Source organism: Schistocerca americana, chromosome 3 (genome assembly GCF_021461395.2).
Source record: "Schistocerca americana isolate TAMUIC-IGC-003095 chromosome 3, iqSchAmer2.1, whole genome shotgun sequence".
NCBI lineage: Eukaryota > Metazoa > Arthropoda > Insecta > Orthoptera > Acrididae > Schistocerca > Schistocerca americana.
In genome coordinates this window covers 753,048,932-753,073,423 of record NC_060121.1, presented here as the reverse complement: position 1 = coordinate 753,073,423, position 24,492 = coordinate 753,048,932, and the positions used below count along the sequence as shown (strand labels likewise).

Here is a 24,492-nt window from a genome sequence, read left to right as displayed (position 1 = left end):
GTTCTTTTCGGAATGTGAAGTTACCTCTTAAGTATAGGATTCGCTAATGAAATTTCTATACAAAGTTTAAGAATGTTATTGACTTGGCAGAATGGCTGAGAGCCGCGACTACTCAACTTGAATAATTATCCGTTAGAATGTTGCTAGGTAGGGTCGAGGCTGTCGCGTGTGAAATACAGTGAAGTGTACTGTTGTGGAGGAAATATGGGGCTCGCAAGAGCTGTAGCGCACAATACCGTAAGCTGCGATGACTGCTGTCTGCTCCGCTCGCTGCTGGCAAATAAGATAACTCTCGTTCTATCTGGATTGACCTTCATCAATCAATCTCTCCCTACGCCTTGATGAAGTCAAGGACTGCTATTCGCCCCTAGCCTAACTATTGGCGTGGTACACCAGTCAGTTAACCAGTCCACCGCAATGCCACTCAAAAATTCGCTTGCAGGCGTTTAACTATAACTCTGTCCGTTCACACCGCGCAATAAGTGTGGCGGCCAACACAGTGAACAACGCTTAATTGCAAGTACTCAATATAGAGTCGCACTCCAATTCGCTCTCGACAGAGGTGCTCTCCCAGTGAAGTACTGAGGAGTGATTTGTTCCTCGCTCTTTGAGTACATGTACGAGCGCGCACGCTCTCGTTACGTGTTCTCGTTCCAAGAGCGACAACGGAACGTCGCCTCTCCACGCCAGACGGTATATCTTTCGGTCTCTTCCATTACTCCTTCAGCTCAAGGCGTCAGAAATGTCATCCGCCAATCAGCATTGCTCTTCTAAAACGGGAGAATGACGTTTCGTTTAAGGCGGCCAATTCGGAAATCTGTAGCATCGGCGTTTGGCGTTTGCTGTCTCCCTGTGAAAATCTCTGAAACTGCATGCTATATTTGTAAAGAATGCGTAGGCTGGGCGCTCCCACACAGTGTAGCGGAATTTGCTTTAAGTTGAACACGGGGTCGTTCTTCCTTTCACTCGGGCTAACGCTGTCTGCTCTACGGGCGGTCACCGGCCGACATAGATAGGCTGGGTCGTCCTCTGAAGGGACCGCCCCCGCCCCCCCCCCCCCCCCGCCACCCGGCGTGCAGTTTGTGTCTCCCGAACTAAAAGCCCCTCCGACGGTCGTGTCTTGAATGCGTGTATGTACGCCAGCCTCGAGTATTTCAATCTCGGAGCGCATTTGCAATTTACTAGTTATTTGCATATCGTTTACTTGAATTCATACGACATTGACTTTATTTTATGGAGTTTGGGTTTGAATGAAGTGTCTTGATGTGCAGAATATGACTGTGAGGGCGGAATATGTAAGCAATGAAGGTCAGTAGACCATGACGTCTTACACTGCTTTGAGATAGAATGAGTTTTATGGATCTGTTGCCAAAACCCACGAACTCAGCTATGTCAGAAGTGACAATTTTTTAATCTTCCCGCTGTTTGGTAAATTTCTGTTGGTGTCTGTGTCGGGTTCAATTTATTGTGCAAATGTTTCAGTGGAGCGTAAACAATACTCCCTATAAATTATACAAAGGATTTTTGCCCGAATTTGCATAGTCAAATAAAAAGAGGGAATAGACAAGTGGTGTATCAAATTGTGAGGTCTAGTTCTGGAAAAAACGCCACAATTCTGCCCAAAGCCACCATGGACGTGTGAAACGGCGTGAATGTCGTCATACCCCCTCTTACCCACTATCACCCCTTCTTTTGGCGTCCTTGCGTTGGAGGTCAGAATCGCAATATCCAACATCGAAATAACGTGGTTTCTTACGCGTGGCCGAGAAAGGCGTTTCAGACTCACGACCGCTCACAATTGAAACGACTGAAGCCACCCGTTTCGCAACATATTTCGCAGTTAAAAACGACAGTTCGCCGTACGACCTGCAACAGAAAGATGTTCTTGACAACTTTTGACACTGCTGACACCCTTCGAGGTTTCAGCCTTTCTCTAGGGGCAATGCGGGGCTGCATCCCCGTTGAATGTGCCCTTTGGAGTGCAGCGCGATGCAATTTTTGCTGTTGTGACGGGTTGGAATCACTAGGGACCGTTCAAAACCATTCAACGAAATTTCAACGTTATCTGGAGCAGCAAAGGATACTTGTCTTTTTTCAGCCCTCCTGTTTTCCATTCTCCTGTGGCTTCATCAGCCGGCCGGGGTGGCCGAGCGGCTCTAGGCGCTACAGTCTGAAACCGCGCGACCGCTACGGTCGGAGGTTCGAATCCTGCCTCGGGCATGGGTGTGTGTGATGTCCTTAGGTTAGTTAGGTTTAAGTAGTTCTAAGTTCTCGGGGACTGATGACCTCAGAACTTAAGTCCCATAGTGCTCAGAGCCATTTGGCTTCATCACATTGTAGTGCAACATTAACATAGACGTGAATAAAAGGGCAAAGGGTCCCTTTAAGACTTCCCAGTTTGGCAACAACCACAGTGCCACCCACACAACTTTGTTGAGCACTTTAGAAACGTTCCTCTCAGAAACTTCAACACGAGTTCAGCCTGGCGACTGCTCTAGCGCTTGAAGGTAAGAGGTGTCGAAGGGATTGCTCAACTTCCGAGGTGTGGACTTTTTTCCGAATTTGTCGATACCTTTGCTGTTTGCAGCGTCGCCGGACCCGAGCGTGACGTTTCTCGGCCCCACCACCATCACAGAAGAAGGTTGCAGGCACCTTTGAGCTAAATTCCTAACTAATGCGTCGCAATGGCAGACAACTACTTCTTCGAAGAAGTGATCCTTCAATTCTGTTGCGCATTGTACCTCTACGTAGAGTAAAAGTGGATAAAGGTGACAGTACAGACGGGAGGGGCGGTATAACGCGGAAAGTGCTAGTCATTTCTCACGAGCGCAGAACGAGAGCGAAGGAGGGAAGCAGCCGCCGGCGCGGCAATGGCGGAAGCCGGTCGGCACAAATCTGTAGCGGTCGCCCGCAGTGGCAGCGAGGCCGCAGTGGTGGGGGGCTCGCCGTGATCTTGGCAGTGGCCGGCGGCAGAGTGGGCCGAGTGCGGCCGAGCGGCGCCGACCGCACCCGAGCGCGGCTCCCCACTCCTCGCCGTGGCCTCCGCGGCGCGACTCAGGAAGCGGCAGCGAACAACGGTTCAGTCGGTCGCCGAGCAGCGGTTGTTGCGTGCTGTCCGTCCTGTGTGCTTGCCCGCCAGCCAAGAACAGTTAACTCTGGCTTGGGATGCTCCGCAAGGATTATACCTCGCTCGGCGTCTGTCTTCGCTAAACGAAACTCGATCCCACCTGTTACTTCGCGATTCACCTCCCAGTGTGTGTCGTCAATTGTTCCTTTTTTTTTAAATTTTATGTTTTTCTGTGGAATTGTGTGACCTTGAGCTTCTAGGCCCTTCCGAGAGCCCCGAGGGATACATTATCAAGTTACTTACCCCACAAATTTGACCGCAGATAGTCGTGGGCTCAATTTTATTTTTATTTTTGTTTTGTGTTGGTGCGCAGCAACGTTGCCGCGAGACTAGTCCCCTCGAGGCTGTGTGACCATGTTAAGGAGCCGCTCCGCGGCCGAGACAGAAGGTAACTGTTGAGGAATCGCTGGGTTCGGTGCAGTGAGTGAATCGCGAAGATGCCTAAGATCTTCCTGATAAAGAACCGGCTGCACCTGCAGCAGCAGCGCCTGCTCGAGTCGCAGAAGCGCGCCACCGAGGATGCACCCGCTCTGAGCCCGCCCGGGTCGCCGCTATCGGAGAGCCAGCAGCACCAGGCGCAGCCGCTGTCTCTCATTGTGTGCAAATCGCCGTCTCAGCCATCGGCGCAGCAGAAGCTGCCGCCGAGAGTCTCCGCAACAGGTGAGTGCAGTACTCTGGTCTTCTACTGGACCCCTGCGTCATCCCACCGCGGTCGTGCTTGTTGCGCGCCTTTCAGGCGTTAAGGGGCTTTTTCCTACTCCACTGTCAAAGTGTGTATCCGAGAAGCCTCATTACCCCTGGGTCAGAACCGTGTATCTGTATTGGAGTATTTACATACACAAACTATGCATTTAAAGGACTTGCCTTACGCAGAAATCTATGGCTCCAATGCCCTCGACATCTTGCGGATCATCTACGTTATGCTTAGAAACGCTTCTCCAACACTTTCGCACAATTTTTCATTAGTCTTGTGCCGATGTTGAGTCCAGGAATGAGTTTTATGGCGTTGTAAAGTCCAGGCAAGTATGATATTCCAGCCCGTATCATAACATCAGGCTGTTGGGTTTTCCAAATCTTGGAACATTGTGGAGATTTTCTTTAGACTAGGAAAACCACATTCCCCTATATTCATCAGACGATATCTTTGGAAATTGAGCCAAGAAAGCACGGCAGGTTGCAATTCGCTCCTGTAGGTAATCAGATAATTCATTAACAAACTTTTTCTCAAGTCCTTTCATTTTCAAATATTCTTGAATGTGATCATACATAGACCGACGGCTGCAGACATTTTCTCTCGCATTTTCATAGAAAAGAGGACCTCTCGTACACCCTGTTGATAGTGTGCCCGTATGGTTTGCCCCAACTGCTTAATTTTTAACTACATTTTTCCAAGCTTTGCGGAGACACAAGGCTTTGAGTTATGTTGGATAATGTCAGCAATCAAGGTTAGATGTAACTAACAGTAAAAACGTCACTTTGGAATGTTAGCAAGGAAAAAAAAGTCGAGCTGGGGGATGTTCCTTCCACAAACAGAGTAATTTCCTGATTTTAATCTCCTCATCTCGCTGACAATGTTGTCTTGGAGGCATGCAGCTGCAATGTATTTTACTATGTGAAAGATTAGACTTCCTAAAGATGCTCATTAGTGATGTTGATTATGCACACAACATACATGGTAGATTTCGGAATACACAATGCAGCATTTGTTTTGGTTGGCACTCTCCAAGATTAGTCCGTTTCTTTTGTACTACCAAAAAGGTAATAGTTTTCACATGATTTTACGTGATCTTGCCTACTTTTGTAAAAATGGTATGGTAGGGTGTATTTTGTGACAGGGTACCGACGATTATCTGATATCCTAGAATGGAAGTATTTCATTGAGTCGATATAGTTGTCGTTAGTTTCCTTGGTATATCTGACGATGGTATGTTTCGAAATCGGTAATGCGCGTAAGTTATATGAATAACCGACAGCAATAAATTTCCGCCTGAGGAACTCTGTAGTAACTCAAGACATCAAATAAACTCTTGTGGGGCAGCCTTAGTACTTTCGGTGTAAGCCGAAGGAAGGATTTCTGTCTGACGTAGCAAGTTCGAAACTGAGGGTTAAGTTTTTTGAGATTGTTCCGTGCAGGAGGACAATAACATCGTTCTCACCTTCCGCCCCCCCCCCCCCCCCCCCCGCCCTCTCCTCACTGCAGTAACCCCTTCACAAGGTATTACTCAAGTTATATTCTGACAGTTGTTTACTGTAATCAGCTCACAAGCTACGTTCGCGGAACGTTGCTGGTTTCACTGTCGATATTATCGTATCAAATGTTGATCAACGCGTGAAGGTCAAAGCGGATTACCATATTATAAGTTCATTCCAGGAAGACATCATGAAGCTCTCAACAGAACATGACGCTGCTCGATTTAAAATTTTTATGGTGAAATTTTTGTACTTAGTGTCCCACCTGACACCTTTCCACGTTTGAGGTAATGCTGTCAATGTTAAGAAGAGACCTGTACGTTTCACTAAAATCTTGATTTCGTTTACAAGACAGTTCCCCTTTGCAGCGTGGTTAGTTGGTGTAAAGTTAGACCTTGCCGATCGAAATTTTTGAATTAAATACGGGGAAAAGTGTTATTCTAGTCCTGCTTTTGCAGATAAGTACTATAGAGTAAAGACATAATTTGTAGTAGTGCAAAGATGGCACCATGTTCGATTAGCCATAAGTAATTTCCTTTTAATGTCTCTCACTCGTCCAGATGCCATTAACAGCAAAGCAAAAATTAATAATAAAAATATTACAACAATACGGCAAAGTGCTCGGAGACTGTGTAAAAGAAACGAACTTCTAATAAGCAACTGGGATGCTCTAAGATATCGGACTCAACCCCTCCTCCCCTCCGTTCGGTTACGTGGCATTAGTAGTGGAAGCTGAGCAAAGGCAGTAAACCATCTAGACTCACTGTAATGCCCGTGTAACAGGAAATTCGCTAAGAGGAAAGTTTCCCGTGTTTTCCTTATACTAGGACGGACTAAAATAGCATACCGTATTCGCTCTTGCTCCTAGTGAGTCGAATCTCCGCTTACAAATCTGCAGCAACAGCAGAGAGCAAGAGAGTTGCAGTTCTGACGAAACCGCTACACGGCCTTCCTCTCCCACAACTGCAACTTTGCGAAATTCGACCTACCGCGGTTCGGCGAATCTCCTTCTGGGTTTTCCATCCCTTTCAGGAACTCCCGTATTAATCCCGCTCTCGTTTAACGCAGCGATAAATCGTTATTGGTTTTTTATTCTAATAGATTCTCAGAATGTTTGGTATGTTTTCCACGACCTTAGATTTTGACCTTGTCATGACGTCCGGAGGACATGGAAGAGGATTCGCGGCGCAGTCAGGCTCATACCATGTCCAATGGGTGCAATAGGTGACATAAGACTTGTGAACTACATACTGGACGTAACTAGCCTTTTGAGAGGCTAATGTGTTATACGAATTTCTATTTACCGCCATTTCTGTTTCCCTCTCGAGAGGGATACTGTCCTTTTTGAAACTGTCCTGATGAAAACCCTGAATATGCGCAATTTTAAAATGCTGGAAACAACACTGGTTGAAACCCTCTCTACAAATATGACGCCTAGGAAGAGCAAGAGGACAAAAAATTGTTCTGAGAAAAGTGTCTGAAAAGTCCTTTTGATGAGGATAACTCGACCATATTAGACAATATTGATCTCCCTCACCTGCCGTTGTCCAGGACCATTGAATGTTTTATATGTGTACACCCATTTTCAGTGTACGCAATTGCTTGTCGGCAAACTTACCATTAATAAATCAAAATTAAGGGTTCACCCTTTAGCATTGATTCGTTCCAATTACTGGGTGACAAGCATCGCTAAGTTCGTAACTGACCTGCAGAGGGATGCAGGATGTCAAAAGTTTAGTCATTATAGTCGAACGCCTCAATGCGGTATTTCCTATAAGCCTGTAGGTAGCGAGAAGCACCTGTAAGATTGTGTCCCGTGGGAGGCTGGGTCTCGTTGGTGCCAGAGATGATGGACAGGGAAGTCGCCGGTGCTGTTGTTGGGCCCCGCGCTCTCTCCCCAGCTCTTAACATGACAATGGGCGCCCAGGAATGCACCGGGGGGCGAGGTTCCCGACTCCACGGCAGTTCCCCTTCTCGTCAAGGGGCCACAACTAATACCTTCTGACGTCTACCACGTGCCTTTTGGAGGGTCACTCTGGGGTCCTGCAACATGTAATTATGTGGATCATATTATACGCTAAGTGATCACAATAGTTCGGTCCGCAGTTGGCTGTCTCCTGTGTACTATTTTGTTAGTTGGTTGCGTGAAATGTTCACTTTCCTTCTTTTGTATAGTGTTATGCATCACCGAATTTGCTGGATAGACAAACAAGCAATACACCTCTCCTCTTCCCGGAACAGTCGCGTCCATCTACTTCTGTAAGAGGACTCGCAAACTCTAAACTTTTGTGGTACACAACAACTTATACATTCATTGGCTCATCCCCATGGTCCTGTAAAATGTGTGAATCACGGAGAAAACGAAATCAGCTTTGGAAGTATTGTAGCCCATAATGCTTTCAGAGCTGCATGCCACACTTGCTAGAAGTTCGGCGTAGTCCGCCTGCGTGCTAAACGGACGGAAGGCATTAAATGTCTCCGGACTTTCTTGGTTACTTTCAGATTACTGTCAGGGTTTTCGGTAAGTTAAAACCTTCAATAACAAGAGTATTATGCAGACATTCCGAATTTTCGTCTCCTAAGCGGAATCATTTCATTCATAAGCAAAACCTGGGTCCTACATTCCGTAGATGTCAAAGCAAGCATATGCGTCATGTGTGTTTAAATTGGTTTAGTAACAACACAACGTATTTAAAATCTTATATATAAAGCGTCTTGATATCTTCCCTAAACACAGAAAACGTTTGCGCTGGAGACTTCAATAGTGGATTAGGAGAGGAGCCTTAAAAACGTAACACACTTGTTGTCACAGATTACAGAGGACTTCGGACCACGGCGCAGTTTGACACTTCATATTAACAAATGATGTCACGAATATTATACGTAAACTATACGCTTAGTAAATATTTCTCAGGTGGGAGAAAAAACTTTTTATTCAGTTTCTTAAGTTAAAACTGTCACTCCATTCCGGAAAAAATGCAATGGTTCTGTCAAGGCATCTCGGTTTTTCACTTTTTTACATTTAATACACGCGGACCCGGCGAAATCTTTCAGAATTGAGGAATAATCAGCGAGGTGATTGTTTTAGTGCGATGTTTCACAATGTTTCATAACATCCCGTCCAGAAAGAACAAGCATTTACTCTTCTACCCAGTAGTGAGTTAGCAGGCTATGTTAACTAAAAACAATCGTACCAGTTAGCTCTTTCTACAACTTAGAGCCCATCAGTTGTTAGAACATTTAGTCGATTCTACTGTTTATCCTGCTGCCTCATAAAGCGCAGAACTTGATGGCTGAACAAGAAAAGTTCGTAAAAATATTGTTGAATCTCAGCGTGCTCCGACTCTGTGCTTACTGTCAATGAATGATGTAACCCGGCTTCTTATAGAAGGCATATTATTAGGTTTGCATTAGTTGCTTCATACAGCTTTTATAGGATCTAGAAACTAAATTCATTAGTTATATGCACAGTTGCATTCTTATTATTCGCAAGCGCTGTTTTCCTGATATTTTAAAAGTTGTCATTTGTGGAGATTGGGGGAGGGGCCTTACGTTTGTTGGACTTCTAAGTAGGAGTTCAGAACAGAAATTTAATTCAGTACGGCTCTGCACTGAGACGTTCTGATTACATTCCGTGCTTATCCGCTTCAGAACTTGGACTTTCTTACACAGCTTCGGAACTATAATTCCTTCGGTTCGAGTATCGTGTATTATTTATCCCTTACTTGCACCATCATTTGTTAATATGAAGTGTCAAACTGCGCCGTGGTCCGAAGTCCTCTGTAATCTGTGGATGCCCTGTAACTGGCTTGTTACTTAAAAAACACTGCGGAGCTCAAACCTGCATTCAGGATGTAGAGAGCTGCACTTATTAGTCTAAAGTAACATTTAGCATGGAATTTAGCGTAATAACAGTTTGCCTAGAAATCAGTATACCAGTACGATACTGCAATTTTTTAAATTCCCGGTCCGTTTTGACAGGCGAAGAGAAAGATTTCCAGGGACCTCGTATCATCCTCCCCCATTGTGTTGCTGCCGTAAATAGACATCGGACAAACCGCTTCTGCATCAACAGGCGTCAGCTGTGACAGTTCCTTATGATATTTATGAGAACGACCCCTTGTTATTTCTAGAAAAGACAAGCAAAACAGAAGATTAAGTAATTTTCCTATTTGGGTTAACAGGCTTCTTGGCCCAGAACTTCGAAGTTTTTGGAGCTGCACGTCTGGCACATCTCACTGCATGGAGGTAAAATGTGGACAGCGAGAAATGGGTTAACAAGCTAAAATTATTTTAAGTGGTTTTGTATTGAGGTAGTCCGTCTTCGGTCTCTCAACCCTATAAATGTTCCTGCAAACACTGAGAAAATTCTGCTGGAGTCAAGGCATTCTCCTTATCCATAATGCGGACGTGAAAGCACAGTTGACGTGTTAGTTCAATATTATGCTAAATTAATTCCTCCTTTCTTCCTCTCCATTGGCCTTACCGAGGGAGTGTGTGCAGTGTTGCAATCGGGAGAAACATAATGCATCTACCCGTTCTGATTAATATTTTCATTTGTTTCTCTAAATAATGTGAATTTTCGGATAGCGTCTTAAAGTACACGTTCGCGTTTCTCCTCATTGATTGCCCAGATCCCGTCGTACTTTGTCTTTGATGCCCTATCTGTCGCGAAGTAGTTGTTCTTTAGTCATCGTTTAGTTTCCGATCCCCCGTTTGCTGTCTGTCTACTAGAATGGTAACACATATCACGTACAAATCTTAGATGAGTGACTAAAGTAGTTCATAAGTTAGCCGAAATGACGATGAATGAATGAACCCGGATAGCTGCACCGGAGTTGACCTAAACTCTAATACACGCGACAAACAGTACTGGTTGAAGAAGCTACAACTCCAGACTGCTTAGTGAACGGACTACGGTTCAGAGTAAGTATGCGGATTATTTTACTCAGTGCGTAACATGGGTACGGGAACCAGACAGGGAGTTAATTGCCCCATTCCTCCTTAGGAATGTACTTGGTCTCCAGTACCGCTGTGGAGTCGGCCTTTTATTTAGCCGAGTGACGTGCTTCCGCCTCGGCGCAGGTGCACGTTGTTGAGTAACTTTTAAAGTCGCACGTGTGCTCAGTTTACCGCTATAAGCGTCCGCTGCAACCTCTCACCAAGGGGCCGTACGTTCACAGCTGCAACTCCAGCACAGCCTGCCACTGGTGCTTACCCCATCTACTATGGATCCGAAGATGCGATTCATGTCCATTGTACCCTGAAACTCATCATGTGCAGGTGTTAGAGGGAGAGAGAGGGAGAGATTATCTGGGGACTAGGGATGCAAAAATTTTAATCAGATGTGTACTGTCGGACGCATATAGAAAAATAAGTGACAAGGCCAGTTCCTTTGAATATTGAAGTGGTTTATCACAAATGGTTCCATCGCATGTTGTACTCAGATAGCATTCTGATCTGTGAGGAATCTTACTCAGGGAGTTAATGAAGACAGCTGAAATTTGACGGTCGCTTACACCAGAGCATAAAACTTGACCCAATGTGAATTTTAATGTGACGGAATCATCGAAGTCAGAAAGCACGAGGGCTACAGTGACTTGTTTGGGATACTAATATGATGATGAAAGTGCTACCACAAATAGTGAATAGCATCGTGATAACTTGAACAACGTCAAAAAATATAATAGATAATAACTGTCGTATGGAGTTGTTCGGTGGTTTGGGCCTTAGCTCTTCAGCCGCTTAAATCGACAAGTTTAGTTGCAAGTGTAGACACCTTTACTCTTTTCAGAGTTCAAATGTTGCTCGACGGTTCGTAGACGGTTCAAAGCGAGACGAACTAATCACTTTGTCTGGCAACCATATTTTCCTCCCAGCTTTCTTCCTCTGTTCAAATTACATTACAATAGACTTCGGCACCTGCGAGTCCAGCTTAAAGCCCCTGAACGTGCACTTCGTATGTTGATGAGGGCACTCATCTACATAGATACGAATTATTGTGATCTAAATGTAATAAAGGTAATTACTAATTACAGGACCTACTTGAGGGCCTACTATGTCTGGTTTTGCTCCGGAACCCTTGGAGGCTTTCCATTCTTTCAGGTTTCTTAAAGGTTTAGCTTTTGGGTTCTCGGTTATGCAAAGAGGGTTTTACATTTATTTAAAGTACATCGCAGAATAATTTGAAAATTTGCATGAATAACAGCTGAGAAATAATTGGCATGATAATGTGGTAGTTGAAAACCCAATAAACTAGTTTCCTTAAACTTTACTTAATTATTAAAACAAGCTCCGGAACACTAATATGAAGAACATACATGTGAATTTAGCGGAGTTTGTTCAACTCCTGTGACCGTTCGAAAGTAAGAAAATGAGTCTTTTAACCTTGCGATAATGCAATCGGCAGATAAGGTGGACTGCAGTAAAGTCGCAGCCCTCTGGGACGACAGCGGTACGGTTTGCCCAAGGTCAGAGATAACTAGTCGAGCTGCGTGTTTCCTTGCGCCTTTAGCGTTTGCTCCATGGTGGATTGTTAGATGCTTTAACGTAGACCATTTACTTCTTTCGCACCGACTTTACCACAAAGGACAATTTTACCACATTGTACTATGATCGGACTGCATATAATTTGAGTTTTTTATGTACCATGACGATCACATCTGAAGGTGGTAATAAATTGCTGAAACCGGTAAAGTGAATATTGCAGTAATTACGTGGTAGTGACGAAATAATTATACAAGCTTGTAAATAGACCAGCACCGTTACCGATTGTGTCAAGTAATGGTGTTTCAATTCAGCCGTACTAAATGCACTCCCAGAGAATCTTTCAAACTGGTTCAGTTAATGTAGTTCAAGATTTCTTTCGGAACTGTACTGGGTCGTCTTGAACTATTAGTCACTTTGGTACGACGGCATAAAATAGTCTTTTGATCAATTCGATATTAGAAAACGTTGCAGCAAATATTTAATTAAACATTGTTGACGGTATAGAGGAATAACTGCATGGCAACGATGGAAAATGTTCTCGAGATTTGTCCAGTCGCCTATTTTTTCTAATATTTCTAGGCCATAACTACCTTTTCTTCGTTGTCTTCCTCAAGAGCTGGGGCTGACACTCATGATAGTGCCTATCTAATATTGTTTGTGGCATCCTCCAAATATTTGTAGTGAACAACCATACTCTTGCACACGAGAGCAGTCTCTGATTTAACAACACATGGTACACTTACGTCCAGTTTCTTCTCTGTGAGAAGTGTTATACAGATAGCTTATTCTGAACAAAGTAGTTTCATTTTAACAGTATGTTAATTTTCTCATTCATTGCCTTTTGTAAATCGTCCATTTGTTCAAACTGATCACCATTAAACTTCTTCTGGAGATGTTTTGTTTCCCTGCAATCAATTAAAAGTACTGAGACAAAGTGAACAAATTCTGAGGATAGACCTACAGTTAAAGTATTAAGAGTACTAGCAAATGAAACAAAAAAAATACTGTGGACATTAAGATAGGAAGGAAAAAGTAAATTATTTTATCAAGATCTACCGTGTTCTAAAATCTTTCTGAAATAGCAATAATTGTTTCGATCTCTGCAAGTAAGCACATAGCTTATGCTATTGAACTACGATATTATTGCACTTGGCCTGCGATGGTCGTTATTGGATACTTACGATGACGTTACAGTAAACACACACAGTGGTGACTGAGGAAAATGCATCACACTGAACGCTTTCAGGACACTTGTACATATACTGTCAAGTGGTTCAACATGTCAACATGTCCTCGTGATAAAACACGATGAAACCTCAGGACAACCTGACCGAAGCGCCCCCACTCCCAGATGCAATAATATTGTAGCGAATACCTCCCCCCCCCCCCCACACACACAGGGGGAGAGAGGGGGCTGTTTGTCAGATTTTATGTCCACACAGTGCTCGTAAGTGGGCATCACTTCCGCGTGCTGTAACGAACCGTTAGCCACACCAGTTGGAGAAAAGTAAATTATTGTGCCACGCACCGTCAGAGGGCCAGCTTTCGGTTCTGACCTGTCAATATAAGGCAAAGACGAGTGAAATTTTTGCGTCTCTCCTCTGGCCAGCGACACCCTCGGCCTTGGCCGCACGCCCGCAACCAGGAAGACAGAGCGAGGTCGTTGACCTTCTGTGTCCGCTGCGCTGCGTGGCCGCGGGCAAGCCCGCCGAGGAGACCTCTGTCGGCCGTCTCCACAAACTAGGAAACGCTCTATGCGTCACTTCTACCGCAACTACACTCCTGGAAATGGAAAAAAGAACACATTGACACCGGTGTGTCAGACCCACCATACTTGCTCCGGACACTGCGAGAGGGCTGTACAAGCAATGATCACACGCACGGCACAGCGGACACACCAGGAACCGCGGTGTTGGCCGTCGAATGGCGCTAGCTGCGCAGCATTTGTGCACCGCCGCCGTCAGTGTCAGCCAGTTTGCCGTGGCATACGGAGCTCCATCGCAGTCTTTAACACTGGTAGCATGCCGCGACAGCGTGGACGTGAACCGTATGTGCAGTTGACGGACTTTGAGCGAGGGCGTATAGTGGGCATGCGGGAGGCCGGGTGGACGTACCGCCGAATTGCTCAACACGTGGGGCGTGAGGTCTCCACAGTACATCGATGTTGTCGCCAGTGGTCGGCGGAAGGTGCACGTGCCCGTCGACCTGGGACCGGACCGCAGCGACGCACGGATGCACGCCAAGACCGTAGGATCCTACGCAGTGCCGTAGGGGACCGCACCGCCACTTCCCAGCAAATTAGGGACACTGTTGCTCCTGGGGTATCGGCGAGGACCATTCGCAACCGTCTCCATGAAGCTGGGCTACGGTCCCGCACACCGTTAGGCCGTCTTCCGCTCACGCCCCAACATCGTGCAGCCCGCCTCCAGTGGTGTCGCGACAGGCGTGAATGGAGGGACGAATGGAGACGTGTCGTCTTCAGCGATGAGAGTCGCTTCTGCCTCGGTGCCAATGATGGTCGTATGCGTGTTTGGCGCCGTGCAGGTGAGCGCCACAATCAGGACTGCATACGACCGAGGCACACAGGGCCAACACCCGGCATCATGGTGTGGGGAGCGATCTCCTACACTGGCCGTACACCACTGGTGATCGTCGAGGGGACACTGAATAGTTCACGGTACATCCAAACCGTCATCGAACCCATCGTTCTACCATTCCTAGACCGGCAAGGGAACTTGCTGTTCCAACAGGACAATGCACGTCCGCATGTATCCCGTGCCACCCAACGTGCTCTAGAAGGTGTAAGTCAACTACCCTGGCCAGCAAGATCTCCGGATCTGTCCCCCATTGAGCATGTTTGGGACTGGATGAAGCGTCGTCTCACGCGGTCTGCACGTCCAGCACGAACGCTGGTCCAACTGAGGCGCCAGGTGGAAATGGCATGGCAAGCCGTTCCACAGGACTACATCCAGCATCTCTACGATCGTCTCCATGGGAGAATAGCAGCCTGCATTGCTGCGAAAGGTGGATATACACTGTACTAGTGCCGACATTGTGCATGCTCTGTTGCCTGTGACTATGTGCCTGTGGTTCTGTCAGTGTGATCATGTGATGTATCTGACCCCAGGAATGTGTCAATAAAGTTTCCCCTTCCTGGGACAATGAATTCACGGTGTTCTTATTTCAATTTCCAGGAGTGTAGAAAGGGTGGCGCGCAGTCTACACTGGACTCCACAGGATCCAGAAGAAATCCCAGCAGAGGAATCGAAACGTCGATTTTCTAAAGAAATATGTCGCGGCCTAAGAACCTAGACGATTTTCAGTGGCTCTGTATCCATAGTAATGGAAAAAGGTAAAAAGTGATGCCACGGCGTAAGACTGCCCATGTGTCACGCTGCAAGAACTTTTTCGTCCGTGTCAAAGTGGCTTAGACTAGATCATGTAGTAACAGTTCAGTAAAACTTGGAAACGGCTTGACCTACGAAAGATCATGACTGAACTGGGTAGTCCACTACGTTGTATGAGAATATGGTACGATAAAGAATTTTTCTGTTAAAGGTTGATTGTATACACGGTATCTTAGCTGAAAGTTGATTGGTATTTGTTCCCATGAACCAAACAACCCAACAATATGTATACGAACAGTCTTCACCGTTGCATGTATCAACGAAAGACGGTGAGACAGCTGGTAGACGTGGTATTGTATGTCAGAGTGGGTGTAGTAAGCTTCCCCTTTCAGTAATTAACAAGACTGAAACAGCGGAGAAGGCAAGTGCATGGCGTGCAGCCTCAGGAAAGTATTATCACTGGAAACGTTTCTAGTACCAACCTTTCCTCAAGAAACGAACTAGTCGATTAACATAAAGTTCCTGATATTTCCTTGAGAATAATCTTGTAGAACAGTAGCTTAGTAGAACAACTCATGCTGATTTTTTTTTTTATTCGTACTACTCTAATTGTAAGCTTATAAAACACAAATAAGATTCGAAGAACACTTGCATCGCTGCATCAGGCCATTGCCCAGCCCTTTGGAAGAGGGCGTAAAAACATCACTGCTTCCTCATAGTACTCTCGCAGGAAATAATTTGTGTACTAAACAGACTGGATTTTCAAACTTTCATCCAAGGAGCACTCGGTTAGCACTCTTCATACACAGTAGATTAACTGGTATTCGGCAATGTCGAAATATAACCACAATGTATGGTACCTGCTAAATAGAACAGATGCAAGTATTTCGCTCACAATACAATTAAAATTGATTTTGCTAACTAGAACAGATATTGTAAACATTTTGTCAACACAGTTAAAACAGCTGGTTGCATTGGACATGGTGCGTGCGCCGTCACATATTAAGAGTTAAGTTATCCTTTATAAAGGACTCAAAACCACTATAACTGAGATGAAATTTGTTTCCCGCCGTTAGGTAATACTAGTTTGACACACATTCCTAAGATGATTTGGCGCAAAAGCCTTGTCAGCGTAATACATTTCAACAACACGTGTAAATTAAGATATAGTCTCGTTCGGCTCTCGTCTGCAAGTTACGCTTGTTTCTGCAAAGTCAGCTTCACGAGAATCACATAAGGAAAACTTTACAAGACACAGTGCCAAAGGACAAGTTGGCTGATAATTTGTCTGAAAGAATACGTTCACAATCGCAAGGAGCAAAACAAGGTATTAGAGAGAGAGGATTTTTCCAATAATCATTAAGGAAAAGGTTTATCGCCAGGTGTACTGCCGGTAGCTTAAGTGTAGAACCTAGTGGAACGCATTTTGCGTACTACTTTTGTACATAGCAGTAGCAAAAGGTCATAAAAATAAGATAGTTACGCGGGCCAAATGCTATATACCGGGTGATCAAAAAGTCAGTATAAATTTAAAAACTTAATAAACCACGGAATAATGTAGATAGAGAGGTAAAAATTGACACACATGCTTGGAATGACATGGGGTTTAATTAGAACAAAAAACAATGTTTTGCTAGACGCGTGAAAGATCTCTTGCGTCCGTCGTTTGGTGATGATCGTGTGCTCAGCCGCCACTTCCGTCATGCTTGGCCACCCAGGTCCCCAGACCTCAGTCCGTGCGATGAGTGGCTTTGGGGTTACCTGAAGTCGCAAGTGTGTCGTGATCTACCAACATCTCTACGGATGCTGAAAGACAACGTCCGACGCCAATGCCCCACCATAACTCCGGACATGCTTTACAGTGCTGTTCACAACATTATTCCTCGACTACAGCTATTGCTGAGGAATGATGGTGGACATATTGAGCATTTCCTATAAAGATCATCATCTTTGCTTTGTCTTACTTTGTTTGCTAGTTATTGCTATTCTGATCAGATGAAGCTCCATCTGTCTGACATTTTTTGAACGTTTGTATTTTTTTGGTTCTAATAAAACACCATGTCATTCCTAGCATGTGAGTCAATTTGTACCTCTCTATCTACATTATTCCGTGATTTATTCAGTTTTCAAATTTATACTGACTTTTTGATCAACCGGTAATTGGAACGTGATTTTACACATGTAGAAATCTGAACAACGGAAAGATGTAGAGACAGTTGGATGCACAGGAAACTTGGGTATGGAAGAAACTGGAGTGCGTTGGGAAGATTGGATGGGGAACGAGGTGTTGCGGAGATTCGGGGAGAACATAAACCTCCTGCATGTTACAGGGAAAATAAAATTGACTATGCCACATCTGGAAACGCCAGTATTTTCTCCAGCAAAAGATTAAAGGAATGGTAAAGGGTGGAGGAGGAGATACCAACCAAGGGATAGTATCATTGGGGAAAGCGATGACTACGTGGAACTAAAGAAGTAAGCACAATACAGGGAGACGTGGCTAAGACCTGCCACAAGACAGAAGTACTAATTATTGGTTACATTAGCTGTTCGTTCGCGGGAATATTGATCTGCTTGCCTTCCCTACGCCACAGAAACAGAGACAAGTCTCTTAAACATATATTTATTCCTGCTCAAAACCTCTAAGCTTCTAATTTTTTAAAGTTACGTTGTTAATTCCAACAGTGAGGTTATTCCTTCCCGATCTGCAGTACGTTTTGTGTGCAGTATAGAATGTCTTCTCGCTGCGCGGCGCTTTGAACTGTTAGGTTGGCACCGCTCGCTCGCAGTGACCTGCGCCTTGCGGAGGTCACGGCTGCGGAATGCCGCCACGTCGGCTGCCAGCTGGCGGACAACAGCGATTACCTCTCCCCAGAGGAAGGTACTCTGCGGCATTTTCGATACAAAACTTATTTTCATATTGCCAGACTCAAATTTCGTAACAGCTCGCTTTCTCTGCAAGCGGTTAGCTAGTTTGAATCATGCTCCTTCTGCTATTTTCTCATTTAGTGAGTAAACCGGTAATCAATCCAAGATTGTTCCTAGCACCACAGTTCTTGACTAGCCGCGGTCCTGTTGAACTAATGTAAAATTTCGCAGTAAAGCCATTGTCAAAGCAGCATACACAACAGTGTACGAAACAGCAATAAGGCGTACGCCGTCGCTCTAAATTGCTGCACTTTAATGTAGAGAGAACCAAATTTGGAAAAAGAATGACATCGGAGTAGTTTTCCGCCATAAACTGTATACTAACATACTCTTAACAGTAGAGCAGCTATGCAGATACATGGAACTCTGGGGCCTCTCCCTGTCAAACTCTCCCTTGAGGTACAGGAATGTATTACATTGCACTGCAAAACTTTAGGACCTGTGGTATACAGAAAGCTGAGTTACATGGCGTGAGTTCAGCGTGACTATAGCGCCAAATGGGGCTGGCCCCGCAACACAAGTCAGTGGAAGAAACGGGGAAAGACAGTGAGTGGCAAATAGCGAGTAGTTACGGTGCGCTGTGTTGCTCAATATAACACGGTCCGGAGACATCTGGGTGACTTCACATAGGGAAGAATTATTGGCAAACTGGAAGAGAGATGAAGTGCGAAGATTGTAGGCCAGAAGTTTGGTATTACAGCATTATTTTACTTGCGTGGAGAGTATTCCGAACCATAGGCACCGCTGCGCTGAGAAGACGCGGTCAACCACGCTTAATTACAGCAGCAGACAAGAAGGGTCCTAGCTCAGACAGCAGGTGCAAGTTTTATAGGCCGCATGGGGGTGGTCTCTTTGCCCGACGACCACTACGTTGTGTTCCGTTGATATCCCCACATCGGCGCCACCGTTTCCTATGGTGCCAAGAGCATCATACTATACTATACTATACTATATTATATTATACTATACTCCTTCCTCACGTACGTCTTTTCGGGGGGTGCATTCGGACCTCACTTCATTTTTATGGATGGCAATGCGCAACAGCATCGAACGGCGCCCATACAGCAGCTGTTGGAACATATTTGGTGAATGCACCGGCCTACCTATTCCCCATCGAGCACATGTGGGATGCAGTGGAGAAAGCACGTCCACATGCACAAATGATCTCAGCAATTGTCAATGACGCTGATGGAAGAATGGAACCACCGGACCAGCATGTGAGCACGTTGCAGAGCACGGATTGCTGTCCGTGATGACACACCCTATTAAGAAACATGTCTTGCCTTTCGTAATGTTCAGGGTACCATCATAAATCGCAGCGACTTCCGTGCAGTTATTGTCTTTTCAATGACGTGTCATTTCTGTTCGTGTCATAGCGTATTTCATTTCTTTCAATCATCTTCTGTACTGTACCGTAGCAGTTCTCACAAAGCAATGTTACTTGGCAGTGACAAATCATGCGCAAAATATTGCGTTCTTAAGCTCCGCACAAGAGCGCATAATAAAAGGCAAGGCATAGGGATGCGCATGATAATTCACCGAGTAGGTCTACCCACAGAAAATAGATTTTTTTCGAATATGATCTGGCAACTTGCAGCTTACATCATTTTAGGCGAACTATACACGATCAGAATAACGTGGTTGACAATTGTTCGTCTACAGGACAACCCCCATGCCAGCAACCAATCGGGAATGAGGTTGATCATGCCTTCTGGTCACTCCCTCAAGTGCTAGTAACAACAGTGAGCTGTTGCAGCTGCAGCCATGGTGTGCTCGCGGGCCAAGGCTAAACGACATAGTCCCCCCTTTCGCGCTAAATTGTTCTCACTTTATTTTAATAGAGTTGCTGTACTATGTAAGTAAGAAAGGTTGAGTGGGCAGTATGGGGGTAGGATGGGGATAATCATTAGGACATCAGTCACACGTCATGTTTTTTCTTCTCGGGCTTTCTCACACTCCACATGTCGTGTCCATTATGACTGACGAGTTTACAGTCCAAATAGGGTACTGAAGAGGGGCGGATGTCGAGCACCAGGCTGTCCATTAGCACGCGTGGGCGAGGCGCCTACCCACTCACACGGCTCCTCGCTCCGCGCCTTTCTCCACAAGGACGCCCGCCGTCTTGTGACGCGAGGCCTCTTCGAGGCTCTGAGAAAACAGCGGCCCACATTCCCTGGAGAACGATCAGCGCTGGCTGGAAGGAAAGGTAATAGCGCCGGCCAATGATGGACGCACCGCAGTGTCCGCAAATCTCTTCGCAACCCACGGCAACGTAAGATATGCGTCCGGAGTGGATACACTTCATCTCATTATACGACCGATACGTATCTCCCTCGACTCCTCCGCTGTCGTAACGGGCGTATTCTTCTCTTATGACGTTTGTCCTGACGTAACGTAGCGTCTGTACAGTCGCACAGCGCTTCGTACCCCTCTGCATCTCTTGTTACGCCGTAAGTGTGCTACCGAATATGAAAACGCAACAATTAAGATCACGGACTGGCGCCCGAAAGGAGCAGGCTTTAAAGCCTTGCACTTCAAGCTTGGTTTGTTTCTCCTACATTAGTTCCAGTAACTGGATAGACGGATCCACCACCTCTTACAGCCAGACAGTAAATGCAACAGGTGAGTGAGAGTCACTCTCACATTATCCAAACGCATAGAAAGAAATTGGCATATCAGTTGGAACACAGACTGAGCATTGTTCCAATCCCAAATGTGAGAGAAGAGAGATTGTTCGTATCCCTCTGCGGTTACTAATAGGTATTTTATCTTTACGGTCAGGACGCGAATGTCATGTAAAAGGCTGAAGAGTATCAACTGATTCTGTCCTGAACGCCAGCACGCGGTAGATAGTCTCTTAGTTTAGGTGTATGAACACTTCTATAGATGTCCGCCAGTCAGACAATTCTGTAACCACCAGTTCTGCTCTTTTCTGTATAGCACTATGAACACTCAGTCAAACCTTACATGTGGCTTATGAAATAAGAGTAGTATTCCAGGAAGAGAAACAAAAATTCGTCAGTATCTTTCGTAGGCGAAATGTTTTCCAGTGTCTTAATGATTACAAGCCTGGGATTTGCTTCACATACGTCTCAAGTTGTGACTGCTCTAGTTATTGTACGCTTGAAATTTTACACTCGCGTATTTGCATTAGATGGCCGACTCTATTTACGACAGTCTCGTGTTGCCAAATTTCTTTCATTAAGGACATAATTTCTATTTGTCCACATTAAGAACGAGTCATTGCACTAAGCAACAATTTTGTCGAATTTTACTAGACGCTACTATAAATTTAAACAAATAGTTTACTATGTCATTTGCGAAAAGTCATATTTCTACTTGGTATATCAGCTAAATCATTAAAATATAATACGAACAGCTGCAGTCCTATCGTACATTTCTGGGACAAATCTAGAATGACTCCTGTTCCAATGGAGTACTCTCCAACTGGGATGTGTTCAGCTTGGACTGAAGTACTGTGTCTGGTCTCAAATCAGACTAAGTATTCTGTATCAACGCTTCTTTTAGATATTGTATAGTACAAAACCGAAAGGGTTTTGAAAATCTAGAAACACTCGCCTACATAAATCCATTATACTCCGAATATCCTTTCGAAGCCAGTATGTTTCGTTTGCTATCTTTACTACTTGTCACGGAGAAGACCGTTTGACAAGTTGATAAAAGAGGATTTTCTTTCGCCGTAGTTCGTTGTGCGTTTGAGTCACCTGCGAAAGCCACGTGTTGCGACGTAAGTAGGCTTTGCGGCCGTTTTTCCACTGACATTTTCTGCAGAGCCTTTGCCTTAAACACGGTTCTTTGCAGCGACTTTCTTGGCACTGACATCACGCCTGCAGGCGATGCGCTTACCTCTGCGGGGAACGCTCGTACGTCAGGGCCCTGGCCGTACATCTTGTGCAGACGCATGCGCAACCGTTCCGCGCGCACGAAACGGCCTGCCTGCTGCGGCGAGCTCGTCTCTGGTGAATCCCAGTCCTACTCTGTAGGCTCCGTCAAGGGGCAAAGGAGCCTTTGTGACTAGGAAACAGCTGAGGGCATTCCGTTAAGTGCAACATGTTGCAAGGCTGGCAACTGGCACTATTTTAATTTAGCGGTATCACATACCAATTTCACAGAAAAAAATGCTCTACTATATCAGCTAATACTCCAACTTCTGGTTTAGCTGGAAAATTTGCGTGTGGGCTTTCTGGATGATGTGTGCTCAAAACATCTCTTCCGCTCGTACTATTTAAATTTGCTGTGCTTTGAAATGAATCGGCGGATTGTTGCATCCCGCCCCGGTTAAATCAGTCCTCATGCTCCAAATAATTAGGCGCTATTGGGATGTTAGTGTTTAATCTTCCCCTTCCTCTACAAGGCCTCCAAATAAACGTTTAGTGTTCAGAGATTGTTTCTGCAGTTCAAAGTGATTCTGAAGTTTGGTAGAATTAGGAACTGCGCGGAAGACATCAAAGAGCACAGCGACAGAGGCAGGGATTGCAACAAAATGAGCTTCACTCAGGTCTACCCATAGGAGCACCCTACCCCCCCCCCCCCCCCCCCCCCCCACACCCACCCCCTCACCGAAGCTGCCCACCAGAAATTCGTCTTCAACTCAGAGCAGTGCTTGCACCCAACGTCCACAATTATTTTTTGGATGTATTCTAGTTTGTAGTCTCCTACAGCCCTTTCAGATACCATGTAAGATATAACTTGATGTCTTAACACGTTTTATCATTCTACCTCTTCTTTGGGGTTTACCATGTATTCCTTTCCTGCCGTTTCTGTGAATCTCATTTATCAGTAGACCACCTAGATTTCTAAATCATTTTATAGCACCACATCTTAAATGCTTAGATTCTCTTTTTGCCCCAGTTTTCCCTCCGCCCAAATTTCCATACAATGTTGTGCTCAAAACGAACATTCTCAGAATTATTTTGCTGAAATTGAAGTCGATGATTGATGCCAAAGACCTCTTTTGCCCAGGAATGCTCTCTCTGCCTGTACTGGTCTGCTTTTTATGTACTCCTTCCTTCACCCATGCTCCATTTTTGCTCCCAAGGTAGCACTTTACTCTGTAGTTCTCAATTTCGGTAAGTTCATCGCTTATGTCTGCTACCACTCACTACTTCGTTTTTCTTCGGTTTGCTCATTACCCCGTTTATCTCAGACAGGTCCGGTAATTCTTTCTCACTATCCACGCAGGACAGCTAAGTGATCAACTGATCATAAATATCCTTTCACAATGACTTTTAATACAATTCATGAACCTTTCTTTTATTTAATCTTTTCAGTGTTGGAGTATCTTTCACACGCCTGTCTTTGCCCCCTTACTTAAACCGTGACTTGTTACGGGAAACAGCGAGGCATTTTTAGCACATCTAACAGGACGATGATTTCCAATGTGATGTTGATAACAAAATTCTGGTTGAAAGTTGCTAAATTAGAGCGTCTTCGATAAGGACTTTAACAGGAAATGTTTGTAATCGCTTCTGCCGGCAGACAAGAATGGAAATGTAAAAATAGTAAAAAGGGAGAGGGGGAGGGGGGCAGAGAGAGAGAGAGAGAGAGAGAGAGAGAGAGAGAGAGAGAGAGAGAGAGAGAGAGAATGTAAAATGTAAACCCACCAACGATAGTGACGGTTTGTAAACGGTATGTAAAAATAAATACTCTCGTCACAATCCCGACAATCGTTCCATGAATCAAGCGTACCTTCTGACGAAAACGGAATTGTAAGGCTAGGGTAGAGCGCGTTAATGCAGCGATTAGAGGTGCTGTGCGCAGAGGACATCCACCTGCCTCAGCGGCGTGCCTGGAATGTTCCCCGCAGTCGACAGCCTTGGGCCGTGGAGCGCTAGCTGCCAAATCCAGAACCCCGTTTGGCCATCCAAGGTAAACTGTCCTCCAGTTGAGGAGCTGTAAGACGCGGCGATCCACGCCCGTTTCCGACTTCTCTTACGGATAGCGATTATTGTATTTACCGCGCAAACTAACAGTCGTTAGGTCTGTGTTAATTTTCAGCTTTGTCAATTAATTCCTGTGGAATAACCTTCTATGGATTTAGGTTCTGGTGATCCACCTTTCCAGGAGCCTAAAGATGAAGTCTATATGTCCCTTCTTGTATTGTTTACTGACTGGCCAACAAGACTACAACTAAGCAAAAACAACTCTGCAGCACATTTGTGTTGACCATTAATTGCATTATTGCCTTATTAATCTTCCAAAACTTTCGGTAACATTTTCGGAAAGCAGCGATCTTGTAATCCATCCAAATCATTGAAGGAACAGTCTAGATCGCGATCGTACTTCATTAAAATGACCGGTTTCGGCCTATACTTAGGCCATCTTATGGCAGCACCATCAGCTGAAGATGATGGTGCGTAGAACAGCCAGTTGATCTCAGTCGCTGAAACT

At 45.2% G+C, this 24,492-nt stretch overlaps 1 protein-coding gene across 2 annotated transcripts in view; it reads left to right on the top strand.

The window, feature by feature from the left end:
• Nucleotides 1-3,096: 3,096 nt before the first annotated feature.
• Nucleotides 3,097-24,492, top strand: part of LOC124605248 (transcriptional regulator ovo-like) — a 126,173-nt gene continuing 104,777 nt past the window's right edge. For both annotated transcript variants that reach the window (XM_047136805.1, XM_047136804.1), the window contains exon 1: nucleotides 3,097-3,787. In XM_047136805.1, the coding sequence (XP_046992761.1) occupies nucleotides 3,565-3,787 (223 nt within the window). In that variant the 5' untranslated portion in view covers nucleotides 3,097-3,564. The remainder of the gene's footprint in view (nucleotides 3,788-24,492) is intronic.